Genomic DNA, 12847 nt, shown 5'->3' on the forward strand with positions numbered 1-12847 from the left:
ACTCGTGTGATCATGGTGGGTCCATATCTTATGAGCTTGGGCTCATCTTCCAACACACTTGGATATGTGGGCCTTCCTTGATCGTGTGGGTTTGGGCCCATCTTCCAACACTCCCCCTCAAGCTGGGGGTAAGAGAACATCATGAACTCCCAGCTTACTGCAAATGACGTATAGGATCTTCTCGTATAAAATGGCAGTCCTCCATATCTTCCAACACTCCCCCTCACGTTGGTGCTCTCTTCCATGAGACCCAACTGGCATAAGATAAGTGAGAGTAAAATCACTCCAAGTCATATTACATCGCTCCATACTCCAGTCATAACACATGCTGGATGTAGGGCACACTCTTATGATTATCAGGTAGTGGTACTCCTATCTTTCGTAGGTAGTGGGTCAATATGTAGTGCTCAGAAGTGTAGTAAAAACTCATCCATCACTGTGTCCCTCCACAGGACAATGACTCTCAAGTGGTAGGAGTAATAAATGATAATTAAGGGGAGTAACATATATGTAGTAATAAGCTCCTCCATCATGATGTCCCAACCCGGGCACCGACTCGCACAAATAGAAATGGGTGATAAATGCCTGTCATTCACAAGACGGCAACAAAAGATGTGATACGTGATAAATGCCTGTCATGCACAAGATGACAATAAAAGACATGATACGTGGGTAATATATGTCATTCATAAGACGGTGATAAAAGACCTACGGGTATATATATATATATATATACATAAATCTCGATGGACTTAAAACACCCAACCATGATGGACTTAAACTCCCAACCGAAGCAACACACAAAAGGTTGGCCCAAAGATCTATGTGAGAGTCAAATAAAGGATGGTTGGAGTAAGGTTGTCAAATAACCAATAGGTAATGGGTAAAGAGGAAGATAGGATGTAGAGGCCACCACTTCTTCAATAATAATGTCTCATCCAAAGAGACACAATAACAACAACTGAAATGGGTCTGGGCCCAAATAACACGAACCAAAATAATAAAATCCTTGTAAAATGACCCATGGAATAATCCAATGCAAGTACCTGTACCAAATAATATATTGACCAAGGAATAAGTTGTCAATACTTCAAAATAATAATCCAGCTAGAGAAAAAATACCGAGTCACATCAAGACAAATAGTAGACCAATGTAGCCGAGTTGCGACAAAAATATGTATAAAACTTGGGTCCTAGACACATATACGGAGGCAGAAACATAAGTGGCCCAAGTTAGGTTGTCCTGGGTCGAGTTGACTCGAACCAGGTTGAGCTGAGTTAACTCAGCATATCTGACATATCAAGTGGTCACTAGTTCGCTGGGAACTCGACTGGTCCGGGTTGCTCGGCAGGCACTCGATCCGGATTTAATAAGTTTTCTAACTTAGGAAACATAAATAAGGCAACAATGCCTTTTTCTTCCCCAATGCTAAAGGACTCTCGGTGGAAAAAGTTGGAAGATGGGCTCAAGCACACAAGTTCAAGGCTAGAAGCCCACACATCAAAGGAGTGGCAAAGTGGTTATTTATGGTATGTTCCATAAGGATAGCATGAAGATGTAAATACATTGTCTTAGTATGTCTTTTAATCTATTGAGTTGTAACCCTAAGGGCTTTGTAACATTATAAATAAGAGCATTGGCTAAGAGGTAAGGCATTCAAGTCTTCTCCTCTCTTTGAGAAAACGTCCAACCACCCTCTCTTCTCCCTTGAAGCATTCTCTCCTTCCCTGAATCCAAACTCTCTTCTCTAACATCCTTCTTCTTTCTCCCTCTTCTCTCTCTTCTCTCCTTCTTCTTCCACGTTAACCTAGAGTTATTCTCATGGGGTCTTAACTTCTACATGGTATTAGAGCTTGGTGGTTAGGATCCCTATTCAAGTAGTTATGTCATCCATTCAAGAAGTTGTGTATAGAAGGAGTTTTGCCATGAAGAGATAGGTAAATTTTTTTTTTTTTTCATATTCTCTCTTTACGGTTTCAATTTATTTCCTCTTCTTGAATTCTTGATTCACGTCAAGGCAAGATAATCTTCATAAACATTGTGAAGATCTATCTTGTATGACTAAAAGGATATTGTAGTCCTGATCATCTTGTAGCAAAATTACATGATTGATCAAAGGTTATTTTTTTCGATTTGTTATTTGGATTCAGTTACCTTTATGTAACGGGAATCAAACATTGTTGATATGGGATTCCAGCATATGTTGCTTTCTATTCTATATTCTAACGTTACTCATGGGAGTGTGTTATGTTGTTGGATGACCGTTATATGTTTGATGAAATTCCAGCACTCACTTATCCCTATTTATTTTTTTGTGTAATTGTTATTTGAGCCCCTTTGACAATTGACCTCACTAGTTGATTTGTGTCTACATGGAGAGTGGACATATGAGTAATAAGAGTGGCATACTTCGAATTACTACAATTCCACTAAGAGGTCTTTCCAAATACATCAGCTGGTCGCAATCGGTACGGAGGGTTCTTATTACTCGTGAGCTTCTCAGTCTTGTTATCAAAATCCCTCCTCTGATTGATGAAGAAGATGAAGTCTACCGTAAATGGGTAAAAAATAATAACATGGTTATCAGTTGTCTTATTAATAGAATGGAAGAGCATATCACTAACAATGTGGTCCACTTGGAAACTTCCAAGGATATTTGGGACACATGTGCTAAGCTCTATTCCAGTACTACCTCCTTGCAAAGAGTATATGATGTTTTCCAATGTATGTTGGCTACCAAACAAGGAGATAATATTCATGAGTTTCTGGCTCGATTTCGTGGCCTTCTCAAAGAATGGAAAATTTCTCAACCATACTCTACCGACATTGTTGTTCAAGAAAAACAGCATGAGGCCCTCGCAGCAGCTATTTGATTTACCAATATTAAGTCGTATCTAGAGGCGGCTAAGACTCAGCTTCTTAGTTCCTCTGCCCTTCCCTCTTTTGATGACATCAGTGCTACGTTGTTATGGATTACTGATCCATCTCCTCCTTCTCCAATTGATGCTCCATCTGCTTTGTTCTTTGGTAATCGGGGTACATCATCCCCATTTCGAGGATGCGGCAGAAATACAAGAGGAGGCCACAATAGAGGTGGTCGAACGGGTTCGACCCATTCCCGCACTGAGCCTCGATTGTGCACTTATTGTGGTGGTCAGAACCACCTTGAGGATTCATGCTGGAAACTCCATGGAAAACCTGATTGGGCAACAACCAATCTAGCCTCAGTTAATGTTGAGAAAAAGGAGGATATAACTGATTCTCATTCCAGGAATGTGACTATTTCTGCGGAAGACCATTATGCAATTAAGAAGCTGAAATCCTTATTGGATCAGTCCTCTACTCCACTAGGCCCTATCGTTGCCACTACCATTGCCTCAGGTTTGCTTTCTTCTGCTTCAACCCCTTCCTCTTGGATCATTGACTCCGGAGCTTCCAAACACTTGTCAAGTAACAAACGCATGCTTCATTCATTGTCTCCATGTCTTCCTCATAAATTGGTCAATATTGCTAATGGTTCCCAAACCAAGGTGCTTGGGAAGGGTTCGTCCTCTCATACTGTGTCTATTCCTCTCAAAGATGTGTTATTTGTTCCTCAATTTTCGTTAAATTTGCTCTTTGTTAGTCAATTAACAAAACAATTGAATTATTTTGTCACCTTTTCACCATCTTCGTGTATATTTCAGGATCTAACTACGAAACAGGTGATTGGTGGCAGCCATGAAAAAGGGATTTTATACTATTTTACTCTTCCACCAGTAGCTGCTTTTTCATCCACTACATCCAAGGCTCAACTGTGGCACAACCGGTTTGGTCATCCATCTATTTTGTCACTTCATTTTTTAGTTCCGTCTCTTAAATCTTTGTCTAATTTTAATTGTGAGGCATATCAATTAAGTAAACATGTTAGGAGTACATATTCTCCTCATCTTACAACTACTAGTACTGCTCCATTTACATTAATACATTCTGATGTATGAGGCCCTTTAAAGGTCTTTAACATTTCTCATGTTCAATATTTTGTTACTTTTGTGGCCTAGTTTACCCGAGTGACTTGGTGGTTTTTCTTTAAAGAACAATCAGAAATTCTTTCTATATTTAAAAACTTTCATGCAATGGTTCTAATGCAATTTGGGAAAAAAAATTCAAATCCTTAGATCCGATAATGCTAAGGAATATTTGTCTAATGAGTTTAAATCATTTTGTGAGGGTAATGGGCTTCTTCATCAAACATCATGTACCTATACCCCTCAACGTACTGGTGTTGTTGAAAGAAAGAATCGTCACCTCCTTAAAGTTGCTTAGGGCTTCCTCTACTCCATGAAGGTACCCTACTTTTATTGGCCTCATGCTATTCTTACAACATGCTTTCTCATCAATAGGTTACCATCATCAGTACTTAGAAATCAAACTCCGTATTCTGTTTTGTTTCATTGTGAAGATCCATTTTCTCTTCCTCTTAAAGTATTTGGTTGCACATGTTTTGTTCATGATACTTCACCACATAAAAGTAAACTTGATCCTCGGTCTCTACGGTGTATTTTTTTGGGGTATTCTCAAAGTCAGAAATGATATATTTGTTATAATCCTACACTTCGGAGGTTGATGGTATCTCGGGATGTGACTTTCTTTGAAGACACTTCTTTCTACTCCTCACATGAGGTTCCTCCAGGGTTTACATTTCCTCCTACCATTTCATGCCCATTTGTGCCGTTTAATGAAGATATTTAAACTAAAACTCCTCTATGAGACTTGCTTCCATAATAATTGTGGCTCTGTTAGGCTTCTTATTGTGTAAGACTTCTTATGTCAGCTCGTGTGATCATGGTGGGTCTATATCTTATGGGTTTGAGTCCATCTTTCAACACTCCTCCTCAATCTAGGGTTGGGAGAGCATCATGAATTCCCAGCTTGTGTTGTGGTCCTTTGCCATGGATCAAGTAACTCGTTGTGGGATTGAATAATCCAGAATTAGAGGGGCGAGTTCAGCACTGTAAGGGTGCTGCAGTTCTCGGAAAAGAGGAATAGAAACCTCTTGCTTCTGCTCTCGGTAAAGAGGTATAGAAACCTCTTTGCTGAACTCGGAAATGAGGAAGAGAAAACCTCTTTGCTGAACTCGGAAATGAGGAAGAGAAAACCTCTTTGCTGCTGCTCTCGGAAAAGAGGTATAGAAACCTCTTGCTGAACTTGGAAAAGAGGAATAGAAACCTCTTTGCTCTCGGTATGGAAAATAGGAAAAGAGAAATAGAAAAGGGGGAAGAGATAAAATCAGATTCAAGAGGGAACCTGGACCTAGAGCTCGTCAAGGAGAACTCCAAACCCTAGAGCTCATCAAGGAGAACTCTCAACCCAGTTTAACCTAAAATCAGACTTATCTTTTTCTCATTCTCTTTCCCCCCTAAGTAGGGTTGACGCAAACAGAGTTTAGGGTTTAAAAATTACACTTCTGCCCATGAGGCATTCTGACTTAAACAATTAATCAAAAAAGAAATTAAAAACAATTAACTTAATGACTTAGTGGCACCTCCTTTGGATGACTCGACTAGCTATTGAGTCCTGAACAGATTATTGCAAATGATGTATAAGATCTTCTCGTATAAAATGGCAGTCCTCCATATCTTCCAACACTTCCCCTCACGCTGGTGCTCTCTTCCATGAGGCCCAACTAGCATAAGATAAGTGAGAGTACAATCACTCCAAGCCATAAAACATCGCTCATACTCCAATCATAACCCATGCTAGATGTAGGGCACACTCCTATCATTCTCAGGTAGTGGCACTCCTATCTTTCGCAGGTAGTGGGTCTATATGTAGTGCTCAGAAGTGTAGTAAAAACTCCTCCATCACCGTGTTCCTCCACATGAAAACGACTCTCAAGTGGTAAGAGTAAGAAAAGCCAATGAAGGGGGTTAACATATATGTAGTAATAAGCTCCTCCATCACGGTGTCCCAACTCGGGCACCGACTCTCACAGGTAGACATGTGTGATAAATGCATGTCATTCACAAGACGAAGATAAAAGATGTGATACGTGATAAATGTCTATCATTCACAAGACGACAATAAAAGACGTGATAAGTGGGTAATGCATGTCATTCACAAGACAACGATAAAAGACCCACGGGTATATATATATATATATATATCAAATCTCAATGGACTTCAAACACCCAACCGTGATGGACTTAAACTCCCAACAGAAGCAACACGCAAAAGGATGACCCAAAGATGTATGTGAGAGTCAAATAAAGGATGGTAGGAGTAAGGTTGTCAAATAACCAATAGGGAATAGGTAAAGAAGAAGATAGGATGCTAAGGCCACCACTTCTTCAATAATAATGTCTCATCTAAAGAGACACAATAACAACAACTGAAATGGGCTTGGGCCCATATAACACGAACCAAAATAATAAAATCCTTGTAAAATGACCCATGAAATAATCTAATGCAAGTATATGTACCAAATAATATGTTGACAAAGGAATAAGTTGTCAATACTTCAAAATAATAATCCAACCAGAGACAATACCGAGTTGCGCCGAGTCAAATAGTAGACCAATATAACCGAGTCGCGGTAGAAATATTTATAAAACTTGGGTCTTGGACACATATACCAAGGCAAAAACATAAGTGGCATGAGTCAGGTTGACCCAGATCTGGTTGAGCCAAGTTAACTCGACATATTTGAAATATAAAGTGGTCGTTGGGAACTCGGCTGGTCCGGGTTGCTCGGTAGGCACTCGATCCAGATTTAGTAAGTTTCCTAACTTAGGAAACATAAATAAGGCAATACTGCCTTCTTCTTCCCCGATGTTGAAGGCTTCCCTACAGAAACATTCTTTGTCCAGAAACAATAACCAATTTTCTCCATAGCCAGAGGATTTTTTGATAAGAACTGCAACAGAGTTGGCTCAAGTAGAGGAACTAGTGAAGGACTTTCCGAAATAGCTATTTCCAGCAGAGAACGTGTTAGCTTGAAGATAATAAGCAACAACAAAATAATTCTGGATGATGACTATTGATTTTTGGAACGATAATACGATGGCTGGAATGAAGACGACTTCCACTACATGATTGTCTTTAAATTGCAGTTATCATCTTCCCCAAACAGTGCGGAAGCAGAGTCGTCCCATGGTGCTGGCTCCCGAATAGTCGGTGAGAGATCTCAGACGGCAATCAAAAAATTCTGAAAAAGTCTGAAACAAAGATAAGGTCAACGAGAAGATACAAAGAACTCTACATAATGGCAAGGCAACACCGGAAACCAGCAAGAATTACGGCAAATCAGCGAAGTTGATTCATCGTCCAAAAATGGCAACTCGGCAACAGAGAAGACGATAAATCAACAGTGTGAAAACAACAACACAATCTCTAATTATTCTCCAAAAGAGATTTTTGGTATCATATAATGAGAGGGCTGGTAAAATCCAATGGTGAAGTAGATTTTTTTGGTGTTGTCTTCTCCAACAACAACAACGTGAATCACAATGGACTATTGATCGAGCGGCATAAATAAACTTCTGAAGATATGCTGGGTGATGGCTATTGATTTCTGGAAATCAAATTACTGTGCTGGAAATCAGATTGCCACTGATTGAAGATGAGGCAGTAGATCACAAAGAACTAGAGAACGATGGCATCACCATTCTGGGTTGGGACAAGAACAAACTCTATAGGCGCTCGATTAAATCAAGTTTCCCTAACTTAGGAAACTTGATATTCAGCAACAATGTGGTATTCCCCGTGGCACCGAACGAAAAACCAGAAACTCCTAAAAATAGAATAGCAGTATAATGGTGAAAATGTAAAGCAACTAACGGGTGTCGGGACTGAAAAAAGATAAACATGAACTTAAAACTACTAGAGATAATAGATCAGAAAAGGATCCCATTACCTCGGTGGGTTGACCAAGTCAACTCACAGAACATGCTCTGATACCATGTTGAATTTATGGAAAAGAGAAATACTTCATTGAGTTTTTGTAATCAGACTCTACTAGACTTCTTATTGTGTAAGACTTTTATGCCACCTCACGTGATCATGGTGGGTCCATATCTTATGGGTTTGGGTCCATCTTCCAACACACTTGGATATGTGGGCCTTCCATAGTCATGTGGGCTTGGGGCCATCTTCTAACAGTAAAGGTGTGGTTTAGTTTAACATCTAACATTGAAAGCATATCCTAGAAAACTGATAACACCTCCGTCAACCCATCACATTGGACATAACTTTCAATCAATACTTTCCAGCAACCAACATTCTTGTGGAGCATCTCATCGAACACCTTTCGTGCAGTGTCACAATATCCACCTTCCTTTGACCGTTTTTTTATGGTATTTAGATTAAATAAAATGGAGTATTTAAATTTATTAGATTAGTTAAATATGATTATTATTTTTTTCAAATATTTCATGGTCCATCAATACCAATTTGAAGATAAAAAAAATTATAAAAAGGAAATCAAAAGTATCCCATAGCAAGTAAGAGAAGAGTAGTGATGGCAGGGTCAAACCACTATTAAAATTGCAGAGATTTTTCTTGGATGTTATTTTCTTTTGAGTTAATTAAAAGCACATTGAGATGTTGAGTATGCTTTTGCCTCCTAATCATGCATACCTATCAATGATGTGTGAGATATTCAGTTCTAAGTTGATCTAACTTGCATAACAATGGAGCGATTGCCTGATTCCAGTGCTCCAACATAGTGAGATAAGCTCTCTCAATCTCGACCTATTTAACAAGATCCAATCAGTTTTTTTGCCGTATTTATATTCCTGATTTTGTCAATCATATTTTTTTCTCCAATCCCCTTCTATGTTTTTTCTATCCTAGATTTTATGAATAATGATTTCCTTCATTGTCACTTTTCTATCTCGTTGTTTTTCCACTTTAGTTGTTTGGAATTCCATTTACTTACCATAAGGCTGTGATTTGAACACAAAAAGTGAAGAGAAAAAAAAGAGAAAGATAAAGAGAAAAGAAAAGAAAGAGAAAGAGAAAGAGAAAAAGAAGAGAAAGAGAAAGAGAAAAGAAAAAAAAAAAAAAGTTTATTTTCTCTTGTTTAGATGCCCATTGAAAATAAGAGAGAACAAAAGAGAAACATGATTTCTCTTGTTGGGATGCACAAAGAAAAAGAAAAAAAAAAGAAAAATTAATAACTTTAAATTTTTTAATGATTAAAGTAATATACAAGCCTGAGAACTAAAATATCTATAAGTATTAAATTGATATCGATAGAGTTTTATTTTCTTTCTAATAATTTTTAATATCTATAAAGTTTTCTCTCTAATTTCTCTTTCTTTTCTTTTCTTTCCAAAGTCCATATTTTTTTAGAGAAAGTATTAAATTTTAAAGTTTTTTTCTTTTTCTTCAAGAATTTGTACTACCAAACACCCAAAAAAAGACTCTCTCATTTCTTTTCTTTTATTTTCTTTTATTTTCTATGGTTTCTAAACATACCCCTAAGTTTTCATCTCCAATTTTCTCAATTCTGATTTCTCTTATATTTTCTCCAATTCGATTTCCAATTCTGAAAAAGCTAGTGAGAAGAGGCTAGTGAGAAGCAGGAGGAAGTTACCAGAGAAAAATCCTGACCAACCAGAAAATGAACATTTTATTGAAAAAACTCAACTCCCGATTAGTTATTACAATATTACCCTATTATGTCTATTTGACCAGGCCTCTGTGCTTAAGCCACGTGTTCGTAAAGTAAAATTAACTGTATGAATGAACTTCTCTCCAGTTTTCTGGAAATTCCGCCCAAGACTTCGATCATTTTCTGAGCAAAGAAAGTTAAACACGAAAGCATAATAAAACAACTCCTCGTTTGTCCATTTGATCCCTCTTCAAACCCAATTAAGCAACAGTTTCATCGACTTCTTCTCTTACACGCAATCCTCTCCCACTCTCTTTCTCCTTCCTTTAACTCAATCTCTGCTCCCCATTTAAAAAAATAAAAGCAGAGAAAAAGTACATGGCCAGTTCACAATTTCTCAAATTAATAGCTCTTAAGTTCTTCCAGATTCTCTGCTAAACCAGAAGTATCTGAATTATCATATTAAAATCCCAGTTCTTCCATATTTTTTGCGGAAGATGGGTCTGGCTGCTCTGTTACTTGTCCCTACACAGACGAAGCCAGGTCTGCCATGGCCGCCGCATCAGCAACAAAACTCGATTGTTTACGAACACAGGGAGAAGAGACAGCGGTCTATGGTCCCGGTATAGAGCAACAGTTCTTTTCATTTTTACGTCCCAAATAAATGAAAAATCACTCTTCGCTTTGAGTTGTTACGTTTAACTCGTCTTAGTTGTCTGCTGAGCAGAGATTTTCATTTTTTTTCTGTTTCTTATTCAGGTTGCACGGTTGTTTGGGCCTGCTATTTTCGAAGCGTCAAAGCTTAAAGTCCTGTTTCTAGGCGTGGATGAGAAAAAGCATCCCGGAAATCTACCACGAACATATACGCTTACTCACAGTGACATAACATCCAAGATTACTCTTGCCATCTCTCACACCATTAACAGAGCTCAGGTAATCAAATTTTTTCTTGACCTCGAGAAAAAGGGTTGTCTTCGTTTGCTTACGGATCGAATCTGTTACTCTGTTTTGCGATCTGCTCCCGACCCCGCTTCATTTGCTTTCTAGTTTGAGAGAGATGATCAAACAGCGGTCACTTGACTCTCTCACGGTTAATACCCAATCATCAAGCCGACCACCCTTGGAAGTAGGCCATGCTCTTGATCGAGGGTGAGGATCAGGATTTTACCTGCTTGATGAATCTTTATTCTGTTTTTGTTGTTCAAATTCCACTGCTAGTTGTTAGTCGTCGTTTTGATCTCTTCGGAAATAGCAGAATTGAGGTGGATCGATCGCCTTCTGCTTTTCGATTGGTTTTTAGTGTATTTCTTTACGCTTCCTTGTGATGTTGAGTTCTGAAATATGTAAATTTCAGCTGCAAGGATGGTACAACAGATTGCAGAGGGACGAAGTGGTGGCGGATTGGAAAAAGGTTCAGGGAAAGATGTCCCTCCATGTCCACTGTCACATTAGCGGCGGCCATTTCCTACTGGATTTCATTGCCAAACTCCGTCACTACATCTTCTGCAAGGAGCTTCCCGTGGTAAGGCCTCGATTCAATTTAAGTGTAATTCTAGTTTGATGCTTAAGCCTTTTCTTCTTCTCATTAAAAAATAAAATATAAAAGCAGGTCCTGAAGGCGTTCGTTCATGGTGATGGGAATCTGTTCAGCCACTACCCAGAGCTGGAGGATGCTCAGGTTTGGGTGTATTTCCATTCAAACCTTGGGGAATTCAACCGGGTGGAATGCTGGGGCCCTCTCAGGGAGGCTACAGAGAGGGATGGAAGATGGGTGAAGCCGCCTGGGGAAGACAACAAGCCGCCCCACCCCTGCCCAGACGACTGCAGCTGTTGCTTTCCTCCGCAGAATTTGATCTCTTGGCCTCCCCATTTTGAGGAAGAAAAGGGCCATTCGCCCCTATCAACCCTGCCGACCGAATGACGTTTAGTTCCTATCTTTGACTTCCACGTTTCAACCCCTCAAATTAGGTATTGCTCAAAACTTGTACATGTATGATTTTTAGACGAATTTGTAATCTCAATAAAATGTCAAATACTTACGCAATTCATTACCATATTTATCTGATAATTTTTTAATACAATAAAATATCAAATACAAGATTGCATTGGGCTGAAAGTATTATAGTATTTATTGTCAAATATTTATTTAAAAAACTTTCATATGGTTTTCTGACCTATCTTGGCTGGAAAATTTTACCTGAAAATTTATATGATTTTCTTGGTAAGAATTTTCAGTTAGAATTTTTTTTTCAAGAAACATGAAGCACTAAGGGGGGGGTGAGTCTACAATAAACTTGAAATGAAGTGAAGAATTCAATTCATCTTTAGGTGTTAGTGTAGACGAGTTTAAGTGCACTAAAAAATAGATTCCAGTGTTAGTGTCCCAAATGAAAAGTATGATATAAACAAGAGAATGAATAACTTTTTATAATATACTTAAATAGAACATATACTTAAACAGATTATTAACCAAAATAAACATGTTTACTATACTTATAAGTGATTTAACGTGTAATAATAAAATATATTAATATCTTAATTACTAAAAAAATTATATTATATTACTTAATGATTATAGTTTATTATAAATTAATACAATAATTACGTGTGACTAGAATATTAAAAATAAATAAATAAAAGTAAAAAATAGCATATGCAAATATAATAAATAAATAAATTATTTTTAATACCATAAGATATATTTTAACATTAAAAAATACTAATTTAATAAAATAATATATATATATATATTTATCAATAACATAATATATATTTTTATGTATTATTATTTAATAATATATTATCATAAAATTTAAAACTATTGGTTTAATTAATTATAGCAATGGGATAATTAAACCAAAACAATTTATCAACTATTTATTTTAACAATATTTTAATTATGACTATTAAATCGCTAATTTAATACAATAATTATAAAATGAATATATTGAATAAATAAAAATAATTATTTTATAAATAAAAAATATAAATTATTATTTTTATGACGATGGTTTAATTTTTCCTAACTTAGGAAAAATTAAACTTCGTCTTCTTCACAGCGCGCGAGTCGTCTTCCTCAGCGGCGGGAGACTACGACGGGGCAGTGGGCAATGGCGACGGGCCAGCGAGCAAAAACGATGGAGGAGGTGCTTCGACGGTACACCGAGAGGGAGAAGAGAAGCCGATAGGCTACGAGGCTCGGCCTCCCGTGCGCTGCGACGGAGATCGAGAGGGAGGCCGAGATGGAGAAG

At 37.7% G+C, this 12847-nt stretch overlaps 1 protein-coding gene across 2 annotated transcripts; it reads left to right on the plus strand.

The window, feature by feature from the left end:
• The first annotated feature begins 9919 nt into the window (after window positions 1-9919).
• LOC137948953 (protein STAY-GREEN, chloroplastic-like) lies at window positions 9920-11591 on the plus strand. Of its 2 annotated transcripts, none has more exons than XM_068795184.1 (4): window positions 9920-10219; window positions 10356-10529; window positions 10951-11118; window positions 11203-11591. In XM_068795184.1, exons 1-4 carry the CDS (start codon window positions 10094-10096, stop codon window positions 11515-11517), a joined length of 783 nt encoding a protein of 260 aa, XP_068651285.1. In that variant the 5' UTR covers window positions 9920-10093; the 3' UTR covers window positions 11518-11591. The 2 variants fall into 2 exon arrangements, with proteins under 2 accessions (XP_068651285.1, XP_068651286.1); XM_068795185.1 differs by having other exon boundaries at window positions 11206-11591.
• The last annotated feature ends 1256 nt before the right edge of the window (window positions 11592-12847 follow it).

This window comes from Aristolochia californica, unplaced genomic scaffold, assembly GCF_029961685.1.
Source record: "Aristolochia californica isolate CCGP_79_NKW_82.1479 unplaced genomic scaffold, dmAriCali1.0.hap1 SCAF_13, whole genome shotgun sequence".
NCBI classification, from domain to species: domain Eukaryota; kingdom Viridiplantae; phylum Streptophyta; class Magnoliopsida; order Piperales; family Aristolochiaceae; genus Aristolochia; species Aristolochia californica.

Excerpts from the sequence above, each read along its gene's own strand:
- LOC137948953 (XM_068795184.1), top strand. The coding sequence starts at position 10,094 with ATGGGTCTGGCTGCTCTGTTACTTGTCCCTACACAGACGAAGCCAGGT. Across the intron at positions 10,220-10,355 it reads GACAGCGGTCTATGGTCCCG|GTTGCACGGTTGTTTGGGCC; the intron begins GTATAGAGCAAC and ends TTTCTTATTCAG. Across the intron at positions 11,119-11,202 it reads TCTGCAAGGAGCTTCCCGTG|CAGGTCCTGAAGGCGTTCGT; the intron begins GTAAGGCCTCGA and ends AAAATATAAAAG.